The sequence below is a fragment of the Melanotaenia boesemani genome, chromosome 3 (genome assembly GCF_017639745.1).
Source record: "Melanotaenia boesemani isolate fMelBoe1 chromosome 3, fMelBoe1.pri, whole genome shotgun sequence".
NCBI classification, from domain to species: domain Eukaryota; kingdom Metazoa; phylum Chordata; class Actinopteri; order Atheriniformes; family Melanotaeniidae; genus Melanotaenia; species Melanotaenia boesemani.
Genome location: NC_055684.1, coordinates 31028084 through 31040529, shown reverse-complemented (window position 1 = coordinate 31040529; position 12446 = coordinate 31028084). Strand labels below are relative to the sequence as shown.

General features: G+C 37.2%; 1 protein-coding gene across 2 annotated transcripts in view; it reads left to right on the top strand.

Moving 5' to 3' along the window:
• Positions 1–11111, top strand: part of slc4a8 (solute carrier family 4 member 8) — a 32790-nt gene extending 21679 nt beyond the window's left edge. For both annotated transcript variants that reach the window (XM_041980997.1, XM_041980996.1), the window contains 14 exons: positions 400–574; positions 717–850; positions 964–1209; positions 2280–2385; positions 5832–5993; positions 6075–6188; positions 6278–6439; positions 6525–6776; positions 7028–7096; positions 8592–8765; positions 8855–8986; positions 9074–9177; positions 9433–9538; positions 9706–11111. In XM_041980997.1, the coding sequence (XP_041836931.1) occupies positions 400–574; positions 717–850; positions 964–1209; positions 2280–2385; positions 5832–5993; positions 6075–6188; positions 6278–6439; positions 6525–6776; positions 7028–7096; positions 8592–8765; positions 8855–8986; positions 9074–9177; positions 9433–9538; positions 9706–9711 (1942 nt within the window). In that variant the 3' untranslated portion in view covers positions 9712–11111. The remainder of the gene's footprint in view (positions 1–399; positions 575–716; positions 851–963; positions 1210–2279; positions 2386–5831; positions 5994–6074; positions 6189–6277; positions 6440–6524; positions 6777–7027; positions 7097–8591; positions 8766–8854; positions 8987–9073; positions 9178–9432; positions 9539–9705) is intronic.
• The last annotated feature ends 1335 nt before the right edge of the window (positions 11112–12446 follow it).

Below are 12446 nucleotides of genomic sequence, written 5' to 3'. Positions count from 1 at the left end.
CTAAAGACAATCACACTTCTACACCAAACATTCTGCACTTTATGTGATCTTTATGTTACCAAAACACACATCAGAAGATCTGACCTCTGAGCCCTAGCTTTTTTTTTTATTATCTTTTTTAGCTGTTTTTGTTTTTGCAGAGCTTTAAGAAAGATAAAGTCCATCAATGAACCTTTCACTTGAGAAAATACAATTATTCTGTATTTTTTCCAAGATAGGTGAGAACCCTGCTGTGTCCTAGCCAGAACAAGGAGGCAGTTATTCTAGCTTTAAGACAGAAGATTATGTGTTCTGTGTTTATATAAAGTGGAAATGAACACCATAATCATGCACAGTAATAGCCATAATTTGTAAACTGCTTGCACTTCAGTAAGTTCCTTTCCTGTGTGGTTCGGTCAGGTTGTTTGGTGGTCTGATACTGGACATTAAGAGGAAAGCTCCATTCTATCTGAGTGACTTTAAGGATGGCCTGAGCCTCCAGTGTGTGGCCTCCTTCCTTTTCCTCTACTGTGCCTGTATGTCTCCTGTCATCACCTTTGGGGGTCTGCTGGGGGAGGCGACAGAAGGACGTATTGTAAGAGTGTAAACACACACAGGGGATCACTTACAGCACAATACTGTACTCGTATACTGTGATGTGCTTTGAACTGTTTAAATACAACATAGATGTGCAGAGTAATGTAAAGCAAACACTGTATTTCCATCATTTTTTCTAGAGTGCCATAGAATCCCTTTTTGGTGCATCTATGACTGGAGTAGCCTACTCTTTGTTTGCTGGTCAGCCTCTCACCATCCTGGGCAGCACAGGTCCTGTTCTGGTCTTTGAGAAAATCCTCTTTAAATTTTGCAAGTACGTACAGTATTTTATTAACATCTCTGTGACATTTTATCCCACCTGCATGAAGTTGACTTTGCTTACTGATTGCATATCCCCCTGTTCTTCTCTAACCTTTATCTTGTCAGGGACTACGACCTGTCTTATCTTTCGCTGCGGACTTGCATAGGCTTGTGGACGGCCCTGCTGTGTTTGGTGTTGGTTGCCACAGATGCTAGTTCTCTGGTGTGCTACATCACTCGGTTCACAGAGGAAGCCTTTGCTGCCCTCATCTGCCTCATCTTCATTTATGAGGCCTTGGAGAAACTGTTCCACTTAGGAGAGCTATACCCATTTAATGCACACAGTGACCTGGACAAACTCACACTGGCATAGTGAGTAATCAAATATTTACTTGTGTTCTCTTGCTTTCACTTCAATTTCCCATCATAGATTTAAGGTTTTATCAACTGCTAGTATTTAAAGTCTTAAGATTAGGTAAATACAACCACAGATGAATAGTAACATGTGACATCGTTATTCAATGAACAAAAACTCAGCCAATGCATTGTTCAACCACTAGCAGAAGCAACTTGAAGTAATCAATTTCTTTACATCCCTTACATCTCTGTCATCAAAATTTGGCCCACTCCTCTTTATATTGCTTTGAGATTTTGAGGCATGTGTATAAAAACAGCTCTCTTAGGTTCCTCCATAGCATTTAAATCAAATTGAGATCTTGGCATGGGTCAATGCAACACTTTTTCTTTTTTTCAGCCATTCTGTTGTAGATTTGCTTTCGTTCTTTTGCAAGGGAGTCCTGGCCAAGAGGCAGCAAAAAGTATCAGTTACAACTAAAATATTAACTACAACAAATAACAGTTAAAATAAACAGTTAAAATACTTACAAATTATAAAAACAGTTCTCTTTCATAATATTCCGCTCGATGTCTCACAATGGGATGCAAGCCTCTCTGCAGCCCTCAGAAGCATTAATCTCATTACGCCAACCCTGATTGGCTGATAAACGTGTGACCGTATGTCTCAAGTGCTCTCAGTCTGGATTTAAAGTCATTCAATGAAATAAGTTCTGTTAATTTCCAGTCCTTTTGCATCAAGTTCCATGTGGAAGTGGCAAAGAAGACAAAGGCCCCTTTTCCCAGTTCAGTGTGGGCAAATGGTACAGAAAGCATACAACCATACAAATCAACATTTCTTGTCCTGCTGTATGTCCTGATATATACAATTTTAGAGTTCAGACAAGATGTCATTCTCTGTCTACTGGCATCTCCTCAATGTGGTTTTACTTTTTTTGTCTCTTTTCAAATGGCCTCGAGGAAATTGTAAAGATATCACATTTTTTGCATGCAGTTCCTTTTAGGATTAAGAAAAGCAATGAATCCCACCATCTGTTAATCAGCTGTCATACATTGATTTAGCTGAGTATATACATCTCTTTCTGTAGCTGTAGGTGTGCAGAGCCTGATAATCCCAATAATAAAACCATTGATCTGTGGGGAGAGAGAAACATCACAGCTTCTGCTGTTCCCTGGGCCAACCTGACTGTTAAGGTAACATGCCTAAATGGAAACACACATACACTCACAAATGCATACACTTGAGCAATATAATTTTAAATAGATTTTTATAGACAAGTTTAAAGACTTAGCAACCATTGGTTAAGTCAAGTTATGGCAGAATTATATTCCTACTACACAATCATGAGGTTTTGTGACAACATCCTTACCAAATGCCCACTTTGCTGATCTGGCCCATGATGTGTGACAGCCTCTGATAAATATCTAAGGCAACACATTTATTTGAAGCCTGACACACAGTCATTAATTGTCTTGAAACTCAACTGTGCCAGTACAACAACATGGTTGGCTGGACATTAGGGGTGTGTATCTACCTAATAAGATATGATTTGATGTAGATACATGGAGTACCATGGGAATGTAGACTTTGATTTTCCCCTCTAAGTGATAACAAGCCATTTCTATAAAGGTACTGGGTGGCTACTTTTAAAAAGATTTCCAGGAAAAATCCAGGGAATGGCAAATGTCCAGCAGATTGGCTAATATGCTGTTTAAATGGTTTGCAGACTCTATTCTGTGCTCTGCTAGCGTGGCCCTGACATGGTGATGGTGCAGTCTCACTCTGAACATACTCAGCTCTCACCATTTTCATCTCTCTACTTTGAACATGGGATGTAAAAATCTCTAACTGTGTAAGATCTGCAGAAAAACGTTAGTAAAATGTAGAATCAGAACATCAACTTGTTTACAGGATACTTTAGACTGCAGGGGTGCGCATACTAATGTAATTATAGCTTGATGTTAAGAATCAAGTTCTGAATTGCATTTCATCCTAAATTATGTTTCCTGGTTTGGCAGACAATTGGCATCTTTGAGAAAGGGGGCAAACATAATTTTTTTTACCTGTCCTCTTTAGGGTTACAAACACCTCCCATTTCAAATCAGAATTCTTTAAAAGAAAGGTCTGATTTTTATGTCTCTGATTTACTAATGTAAATCATAGCCCATGATATAACATACTGGTTTCTGAACTACTTTTTTGAAGCCTTGATTGTGAAATTTTGACCATTACTGTCAATTTTTGGACAAGAGGGAGTGGTTGGAAAGCAACGAAGGGTGAATTAGTTTGATACCTGAGTATACTATGCAAACATCCTTACGGCAACAAGACAAGGCAGTTTATTTGTATTGCACATTTCACGTACAAGACAATTCAAAGTGCTTTACATAAAACATTAAAAGTATTACAGATGGTGCAGAGAAAGCATTTAAAAGTAGTAAAAGGCAGCAACAAATAGCAAAAATCACAATAAAATGATAATAAAATCACCAATGTTGAAATTATTAAAAGCAAGATAAATTAAAAGCTACCGTGCAGATTTCATTCATAGAGAAAAGAAATGTTTTTAACCTGGATTTAAAAATGTCTACATTTGGTGAACGGTTTAATCTCCACTGGCAATTTGTTCCACTTGTTTGCAGCCTAACAGCTAAATGCTGCTCCTCCATGTTTAGTCTGGACTGGAAACCAGTTTAAAGTTTTAAAACTGGTTTGATGTGTTCAGATGTCTTAGTCCTAGTTAAAACTCTAGCAGCGGTGTTCTGGATGAGCTGCAGATGTTTAATTTTCTTTTTAAGAAGTCCTGTTAAAAGACAGTTAAAGTATTCCAGTCTACTGGAGATGAATGCACAGATGAGTTTCTCCTGGTCTGTCTGGGAGACTAACAAGACTGCACCCAACTTAATACTCTTTACCCTGCATATATGCTAAGGTATTAGCAAATGTTCAGCTTATATGTTTGTTAGTTTGTTTTGCAAGATGCATTCGTAATATACATTAACTTTGAACTAAACTGGTAGACTTGCGTTATACAGGTGCTGGACAACAAACAAACAAAAAAAAAATTGCAGACAGTAAATTGTAACCAAATATAGTGCAAAATATCAACAAAAAGAAAAACACTGCATGTACACCAAATCAAATTGCTAACAGTGACTGACAAGGTGAGTATGTCATTGAGATGTGAGCCAATCTTTCAAGTCTGACATACTCAAATAGTTTTGATATCTCGGTGGTGGGCCAGATGTAATGAGCTGGCGGGCCAAATTTGGCCCGCGGGCCCTACTTTGGGCACCCCTGCCTTACAGTGTCTCAGCAAAGCATCCTTCAGCAACAAAAATGTGACACTAAGCTTAATAAATTGTCAAGTACTTCGGTGTCAACGTACATAGATTACAACATGGTTAGCACTCAAAAAAGAGACTTCGTGGCTATTGAAATTACATACACATTGACCAAGACACTATGGTAGCAAACGTTTTAACGGCAAGTTAGCCACACTCTGAATTACAAGGACTTTAAAAAAAATAAGAAAACATTTTATGGAGTTAGAAATAAAAAAAAAAAAAAAAAAAAAATGCAATGACATTGGATAAAATCTATTTTACTTCGTGGGCACGTGTTGCTAAGTCATTTCAATAGATTGCTAACACATGGGAAAGAGATAATTAAGTTGTGGCCATTTGTTAGTTATGCATGGGAATTTATGCCTGTATGGCATGAATCTATATGGATTTAATGCTGGGATGAATAATAATGATGTAACTGAGCTTACTGAGTTTGGCCAACTGAATAGTTTACTATGAAACAACAAATGGAGACAGATACACCAATCACGACTACGCTGCTTATTGTTTCCCAAAAACCACAAATCACTCAAAATTAGCAAATAGTCTGCCTACTCTATGGTAACTCTGGGGAGACATACATTTTATTCAAAACCCCAAAATATTAAATACTTAAATAATGTCTTACAATGTGTCCTAAGATCTCTTGTGACTGAGCTCTGTATCATAAGGCTCAGTACTCAAACTGAAACAATATGCAGGCAGAAACAGGCGTAGACTGAGGAGATCAGGCAGACAAGGTGGAAGTTTCTCTAGGAGCAGTCTCAGGCCAAGCAGGAGAACTGACGATCTGGCAAGGCACTGTTGTAGCCAGCAGCTAGATATACTCTGCCTCCTAATGCCTGATGCATGTCAGGAGTGTAGTAGGTAATCCAAACGAGCTCGTTCTCCACCTGTTGCTGAAAGCAATTAAGTTGAACAGTCAATTTAGACCCAGTCCTGGTTGTGTCAACTACCCCATGACAGACACTGGGTAAGTTGTTGATACATTAGTAACACAAGGCCCCAACAGTCTTTTTTTTTTATTTTATTTATTTTTTACTTTTGTTGGCAATCAACTAAGCCCCAAACTTTTGTTTAGTAGTTAACTTTTTTAAAGAGCATTTGTAAATATCTATGAGAACAGTTACTCCACCAGAGACCCATCTTGTCAATCATGCAGTGTGTAGTTTATTTTCTTGCCTGCTTTGTGGATTCTTTCCACCTTGTAGATTGGTGTCATAGAGTTTATATAAGTTTATATTTTCACGCAGTTCACTGGGGTGATTTTTTTCTACTGTGTTCATCCACAGGAGTGTATAAGTTTGCAGGGCCAATTTGTTGGGACAGCATGTGGACACCATGGCCCTTACACCCCAGATGTTCTCTTCTGGTCCACCATCCTCTTCTTTTCAACATTTTTTATGTCTGCCTTCCTCAAACAATTTAAGACTAGCCGTTATTTCCCCACTAAGGTAACCTAGCACATAAACGCAACTATATGATTGATTATTAGTGATCACAGATCTTTGACTGCTTTAATCTCTCATCTTCAGGTGCGGTCCATGATCAGTGACTTTGCTGTGTTCCTCACAATTGTCATTATGGTCCTGCTTGACTTTGCCATTGGAGTGCCTTCTCAGAAGCTGAAGGTCCCAAGCAAATTTCAGGTATAGAGGATATATGTAACCTGCAACTGCAAAGCTCATCTACATTTATTGCAACACTAAAACCTCACATCTGGTGACTGTTCCTCCAGCCTACGAGAGATGATCGTGGTTGGTTGATCAATCCAATAGGACGCAACCCATGGTGGACAGTTCTGGCTGCCTCTATTCCTGCTCTTCTCTGCACCATCCTCATCTTCATGGACCAGCAGATAACTGCTGTTATAATCAATCGCAAAGAGCACAAATTGCTGGTAAGAAAAAGACAGAACATTTAAATAATAGTGAAATAAAAATATAGATTATAAATCTCTATCTGACCTGCTCTATGTTTTACAGAAAGGTTGTGGGTACCATCTGGACCTTTTGATGGTGGGGGTGATGCTAGCAGTGTGCTCCATCATGGGGTTGCCATGGTTTGTAGCAGCTACTGTTTTGTCCATCTCTCATGTGAACAGTCTGAAGTTGGAGTCAGAGAGCTCTGCCCCAGGAGAGCAGCCTCGCTTCCTAGGCATCCGAGAGCAGAGGCTCACCGGCCTCCTCATCTTCCTGCTGATGGGCTGCTCTGTATTTATGACTGGTGCCCTGCAGGTTAGCCGAGTTATGAAATGTTTACCCGTTCTGGATGGACATATTGTCTACAGAGTGAAAACATGAAAAATAACATTTTACAACATTTATTGCTATAAAATCACAGGTGTAAATGACCAAATTAACTTTATTTTGTGCTGCTGTTAATACTGTCTGGTACATATGCAAGTCTTAGGTCAAAGTACTAAAACTAAAGTTAATAAAGCTTAATGAGATAGCATGCTGATTTATTTATTTTTTTCTTTTCCCAGTTCATTCCTATGCCAGTGTTGTATGGTGTTTTCCTTTACATGGGAGTCTCTTCATTAAAAGGCATCCAGGTAATATAACATCAGACATGACTGTAGATTTATATCAGGAACAAAATCTCATGATTAAGATCATTTATTGTAGAGCAACTTTTGTAAGCCATAGATGTATTAGCAGAAGCTTCTCTTTCTTATAAAAACATTGCCCTCTAAAATATTTCCATGAAGTTTATAACTTAAACTATGTGTATATAAAATGTGAAATGTTCCTTCTACATCCTTATTTCTGGTTTCCCATTCCTGTTATGTTCCAAATTGACACTGTAACAACATTATTAATGCTTTTATAGTTTTTTTTTAGACAGAATTGTCAAACTACAACAAATACCAAAAAAATGAGAACCTCCTGTTTAGTACTTCCTGTCAAAATATGCAGAAATGTCAAAATATAAAAAAAAATCCTGTCACTTTTAATTATTTTAAAAAGCTGAACTGTTGAACTGCAGATTATTTACTCCCAGATGCAATGGTAAACTTACTTTTTCCCTCTTTTTATTTATTTTTTTTTCTTTTAACCTTTGTTTTTCCTTCATGTTTTTGAAAGCAGACTCGATATGGTGATACTTCTTGCTTTTCTGCCATTTTTCAGACATTTTTTTTGTTCTTTTTTTTTGGGGGGGGGGGGTTGATTTGTTGTTTTGCTCTTCTGTGCTCTTTAAAACATTACATAATTGTTATTTTTGACACTTTTCTTCTGCGATTTTAGTTCTTGTATTGGCACGCTCTTGGAGACTTGATAACCATCCTCTTGCAACCTTTTGCAGGCATACAACTTCAAATGATCCTTCTTTCCTGCCAGGTTCATAATAAAAATACTGTACTTTGTCTGAGCTAAAAAGAAAGAATTATAACTATTTTATTGAAAAGATTTGATTTCAGCATTAATTATGATTCTTTTAGAGGAAAGCAAGATTTTTTTCCTGGACACTTTTGCTTTTATGCTTTTTGAGCAGTCAGAGAAACGAGTTTCCTCTGATAACCACTATGCCAAGTCTGAAGCATTTCTCCATCACTTTGTTTTTAAATTAGTAAAGCAGTAGCTTAATGTTAGTACTGATATTTAAGTTGGACACTGCAGCTTTGATTAGTAAAACTGTGGTTGTTCTGGCTCAATGTGTCCTGATATCTATTGCCAATGTGTTGATGATTTAGTTGCACACATATATTTCTGTATGCAACGTTTCATCATCATATATTTCATTTTCACTGGATTATCTCTTCTAATTGAAGCCAGAATGCAGATTATCAGACAGTTTGACCAAAATTAGACTTAAAAGTTCTTTTATTCATGAGTCATGTTACATTTGTGTCCATGTTGTGAGACTTGACCTTTTGTGGGCATTAATTTTTTACTTTAAAATGTTTTGATTGTTCATAAGAAGGTATGAATGCACTTTTTTTTTACTGACTTTAGGTGTATAGTGTATCTCTTACAGAGTTTTGCAGCATTCTCTTCCTGCCCTGTCTGAATTCTCCACCACTTGGGTTTATTTTTATCATTTCTCAGTTCTTTGACCGTCTGAAACTGTTTGGTATGCCAGCAAAGCACCAACCAGATTTCATCTATCTGCGACACGTTCCCTTGAGGAAGGTGCACCTGTTCACTCTCACCCAGCTTACCTGCCTGGTGCTTCTCTGGGTCATCAAAACTTCTCCTGCTGCCATCGTCTTTCCCATGATGGTAAGCTGACCGCCATCTCCAAATGCTGTGTGCTCGCTTTTCTTGTCATGTACAGTTTATATAACATGTACTTTAACATTTGCATGTAGGTACTGGCTCTGGTTTTCATCCGCAAGCTGCTGGACTTTTGTTTCTCTGATCGAGAGCTGAGCTATCTGGATGATTTAATGCCTGAATGGAAGAAAAAAAATCTTGATGACGCCTCCAAAAAGTTGCAAGAGGTCTTTAAGTGTGCAGTTCATCTCTTAAGAATCTGTAAACATGACTATATGGTCTTTGGATATTTATAGTCTGGGTGTGTCATGCAGGAATCGCAGGTTATGCTTGATTTGAAAAAGGAAGATACATCTACTGTTCAGATCCCTGTTGAGAGCAGAAAACCCATTCAGACTCCAAAAGCACATGATCCCAGGTGAGACCACATACGCGCACCTACACACTTAAATTGAGAAGATGGGCATCAACAGATTAGACTGGTGAGAGAAATGTGTCACTTTCCATTTCATCTATTTGCATGAATGTTTTTTTTATTTGCTGGTGTATGGTGATCTGTTTTAAATGGTCCCCTAAATAATATATTCACTGAGATCTCTCCTCAGGCCATTCCCCACCTTGTCCTCTACCTTCTTTGTGCTCTTATCCTCGTTTTCCTCTCCCTGCTCCTCAGGTGTGATCCCTCTGATATTAATATATCTGATGAAATGTCTAAAACCACTGTGTGGAAATCCCTCAACTCCAATCAAAAGGACTTTCGTCCTTTGGCTGCTAAAAAGGCAAGGCCATACCTTTTTTTTCCCCCTCACCTCACCTTGTGGAAAAATTCCCGCTACACTCTGTGGTCATCTGCCTCGTTGTTCTTGCCTAAACTTTTATAAATAGGTGCAGACAACTTTTCCTCTATACTTTTATAACTGTAGTTTTATGTTTTTCATTCCTGCAGGATTGAAGGACTCACATTCATTGATGAGTAACAAACGTCTACACTCCTGACAGACTCAACTGTATCACCCGACTGTAGCTCTGGACCACAGGAGACCACAATTTGGCTGCTGTAGCCAAATAAGCCACCTCTGTGCTTACAGAATAAGTCTCAGTAATTTTTAGCTGTTATAGTATCGTCTACAAACACACACACACACACACACACACACACACACACAAAGTGAGCAGTTCATACCTATACAGTGTGTATTTGTATCTTTCTGAGGTTTGTACATATTTAAACACGTTTTGAATCTTATACTTCTAAACAAAGCTCTTAAATTGATTTAAAACAACATAGGAAAACATACTGGAACAAACAATTGGTAAACTGCAAAAGAAGACACACCAGGTATGAAAGGCTTAGTTGAATGTGGTAACGCTAAAGATGTAATAGGAGTATTTGACAACCCTGCACTGACAAGCAAGAAGCACAATTAATCGAATCAGAGTGGATTAAAGCTCTGTCTTGTTTACGATTCTTGAGATCTGCTTGCCAGAAATACGTTATCTGATTTTCCTTGGCGTTATTAAACTGTAGCATCAAACAGCAATTGGATTAGTTCTGTGTTCAGCAGAACTTAACAGAACAATGTTCCCAATTTTTCCTAAAATGGGGGACAGCTTGCATGTTGACTTGGATTTACTGTTTTAAATGTAAATTTTTGAGATAACATGTGGAAAAAACTTTAATGGAAAGCAATCTCCCTGTGAAGAGATTCATATGTGAAAAATAAATACTAGTGGATATCTCACTTTTAATAATTTTTGTTTTCAGCAGGGTGTCAGACTCACTGCTGTAAACAGGGAGTGTTACTCACCTTTTTTTAAAATGAGAAAATATGTTTCTCATTACCCTACCCAAAACTTTATCTGCAATGAAAGTCTGGAAGCCAAAGCACCACCGAGCCATCTGCAGTGAGAGAAGTGACACTTAGCCAAAACGTGAGCTAAATAAGCCATAAAAACTATATAAATGGCAAATTCAGATTCGGAGGCTAATCGTGAAGGCGTATGCTAGCTGGTGGTCCCTTTTGCTTGCAGGTAATCATGTGACCTCAGAATGTGGCAGCTTTAAAATAATCCAGTCCTCAGAAAGATAGAAAGTCACACAAAAATACATAAAACAACAACCTCTTCAGGCCTTTTTAAAGTTTTCATCAACTCTACACTTAGCTGGGATACGTAGTGGAGTGTAGCTGTTCCTTTAAAACAAACCAGGTTCTTTTTATTAATCTGTGTAGTTTTGTCAGTTACCATTCCTTAAATATAGTCTCTATTTATTCAGCGTGCCATAAGTGTGTTCCTTTTTGTTTTTTTGTCTGCTTTTTTATGGTGATGATGTAGTTAATTAACCGGTAGATTTAAAAAACACATTTCACCTTCAGTAATAGACACAAAATCTTGTGTCAGTTTTGTGTGACAATGTAAACTGAAAAGTTTAAATGTAAGAAGATCCACTTCAGTGGCATCATTAATGTGCTTTTTAAGGTGTAATCTTTTCCCTTTACAGGTGATTGTCTTTGAATTAATGATTGTGTAGGCTGGAGGCTGTTCTACAGAATGTTTGTCATGTGTTTTATATTTCTTTACCTCAGAAGAGATGACGAAAGCTCCTGCAAGGCACTTTGGATGATGTTAGGCCAGGGAAAACCAGAGTAGAGAAATGGTTTGTGTGTATGGATGTGTACAAAGAAAAACTGTGTGTAGTAATAATTGTGGGGGAGCGTCATGATATTTGTCAAGCAATAATTTTCCCACAATTTAAGAAAAACCGACTGTGTTGTAGCTTTTTATTTATCACAGGGATTTTTGTACCAATACAATCTTCTTATCTTTTTTATTTTATGTTATTTTTATTTTTATTTATTATTGTTGTTGTTGTTATTATTGTTATTATTATTATTATTATTATTATTATTATTATTATTATTATTATTGTGGGATTTCAGGCCAAAAACAAAAGTTTTTACTATTTGTGCCAAAAAGAAAATTTGCAACAATAACACACAAATCAGTGAAGCTATTTACTGGGATATTTTTCTTTGGATAAACAAGGTTTCACTGCAGTTTGCTCCCCTTGTTTGTCTTTCACTTAGAAACTTTAGGTGCAAAGACCCTGTTTTGAATGTCACTTCAAAGCTTGGACAGCTAAAGGGAAACTGAAAGATTTGAAAGTATAATCTTTAATAACACTTTATTTATGGATGCACTTTCTGTAGATAGTTGGGATAAATTTTATTTTACAAAGCTCTATTAAGCAATTAGATTATTTTACATAATATATTATTTTTAAATATAAAATTATGTATTGTTCTCCTTACTTTCTGTATATACTGTAAGACGAGAGAATGGCCAGTGAATGCAGTACATGACTAATGCTATGAATGAAGAACAATAACTCTGTTACAGGTTTTTGTAACACAGACAGCAAAGACATCTGCTGGTACACTTGAGGGGTCATTGCAATAACACTGAAGCTGTTCCTTTTTTTTAACTAATGTCTTGTGAGTTTTAAGAAAAAGGAATATTTAATATTTAATCGGGTGGCAAAAACTTAGACTAAAATTTTAAATTTTCATGTATTTTCAGTGACAATTTTTTCATTTAGAGATGGAGAAATGGGATGAAATGCAGCACAGGTCCTGGGCTGGTCTGATTCAGGGATGTTGCCGGTATACAGTCAGTCTAATAAAGTGT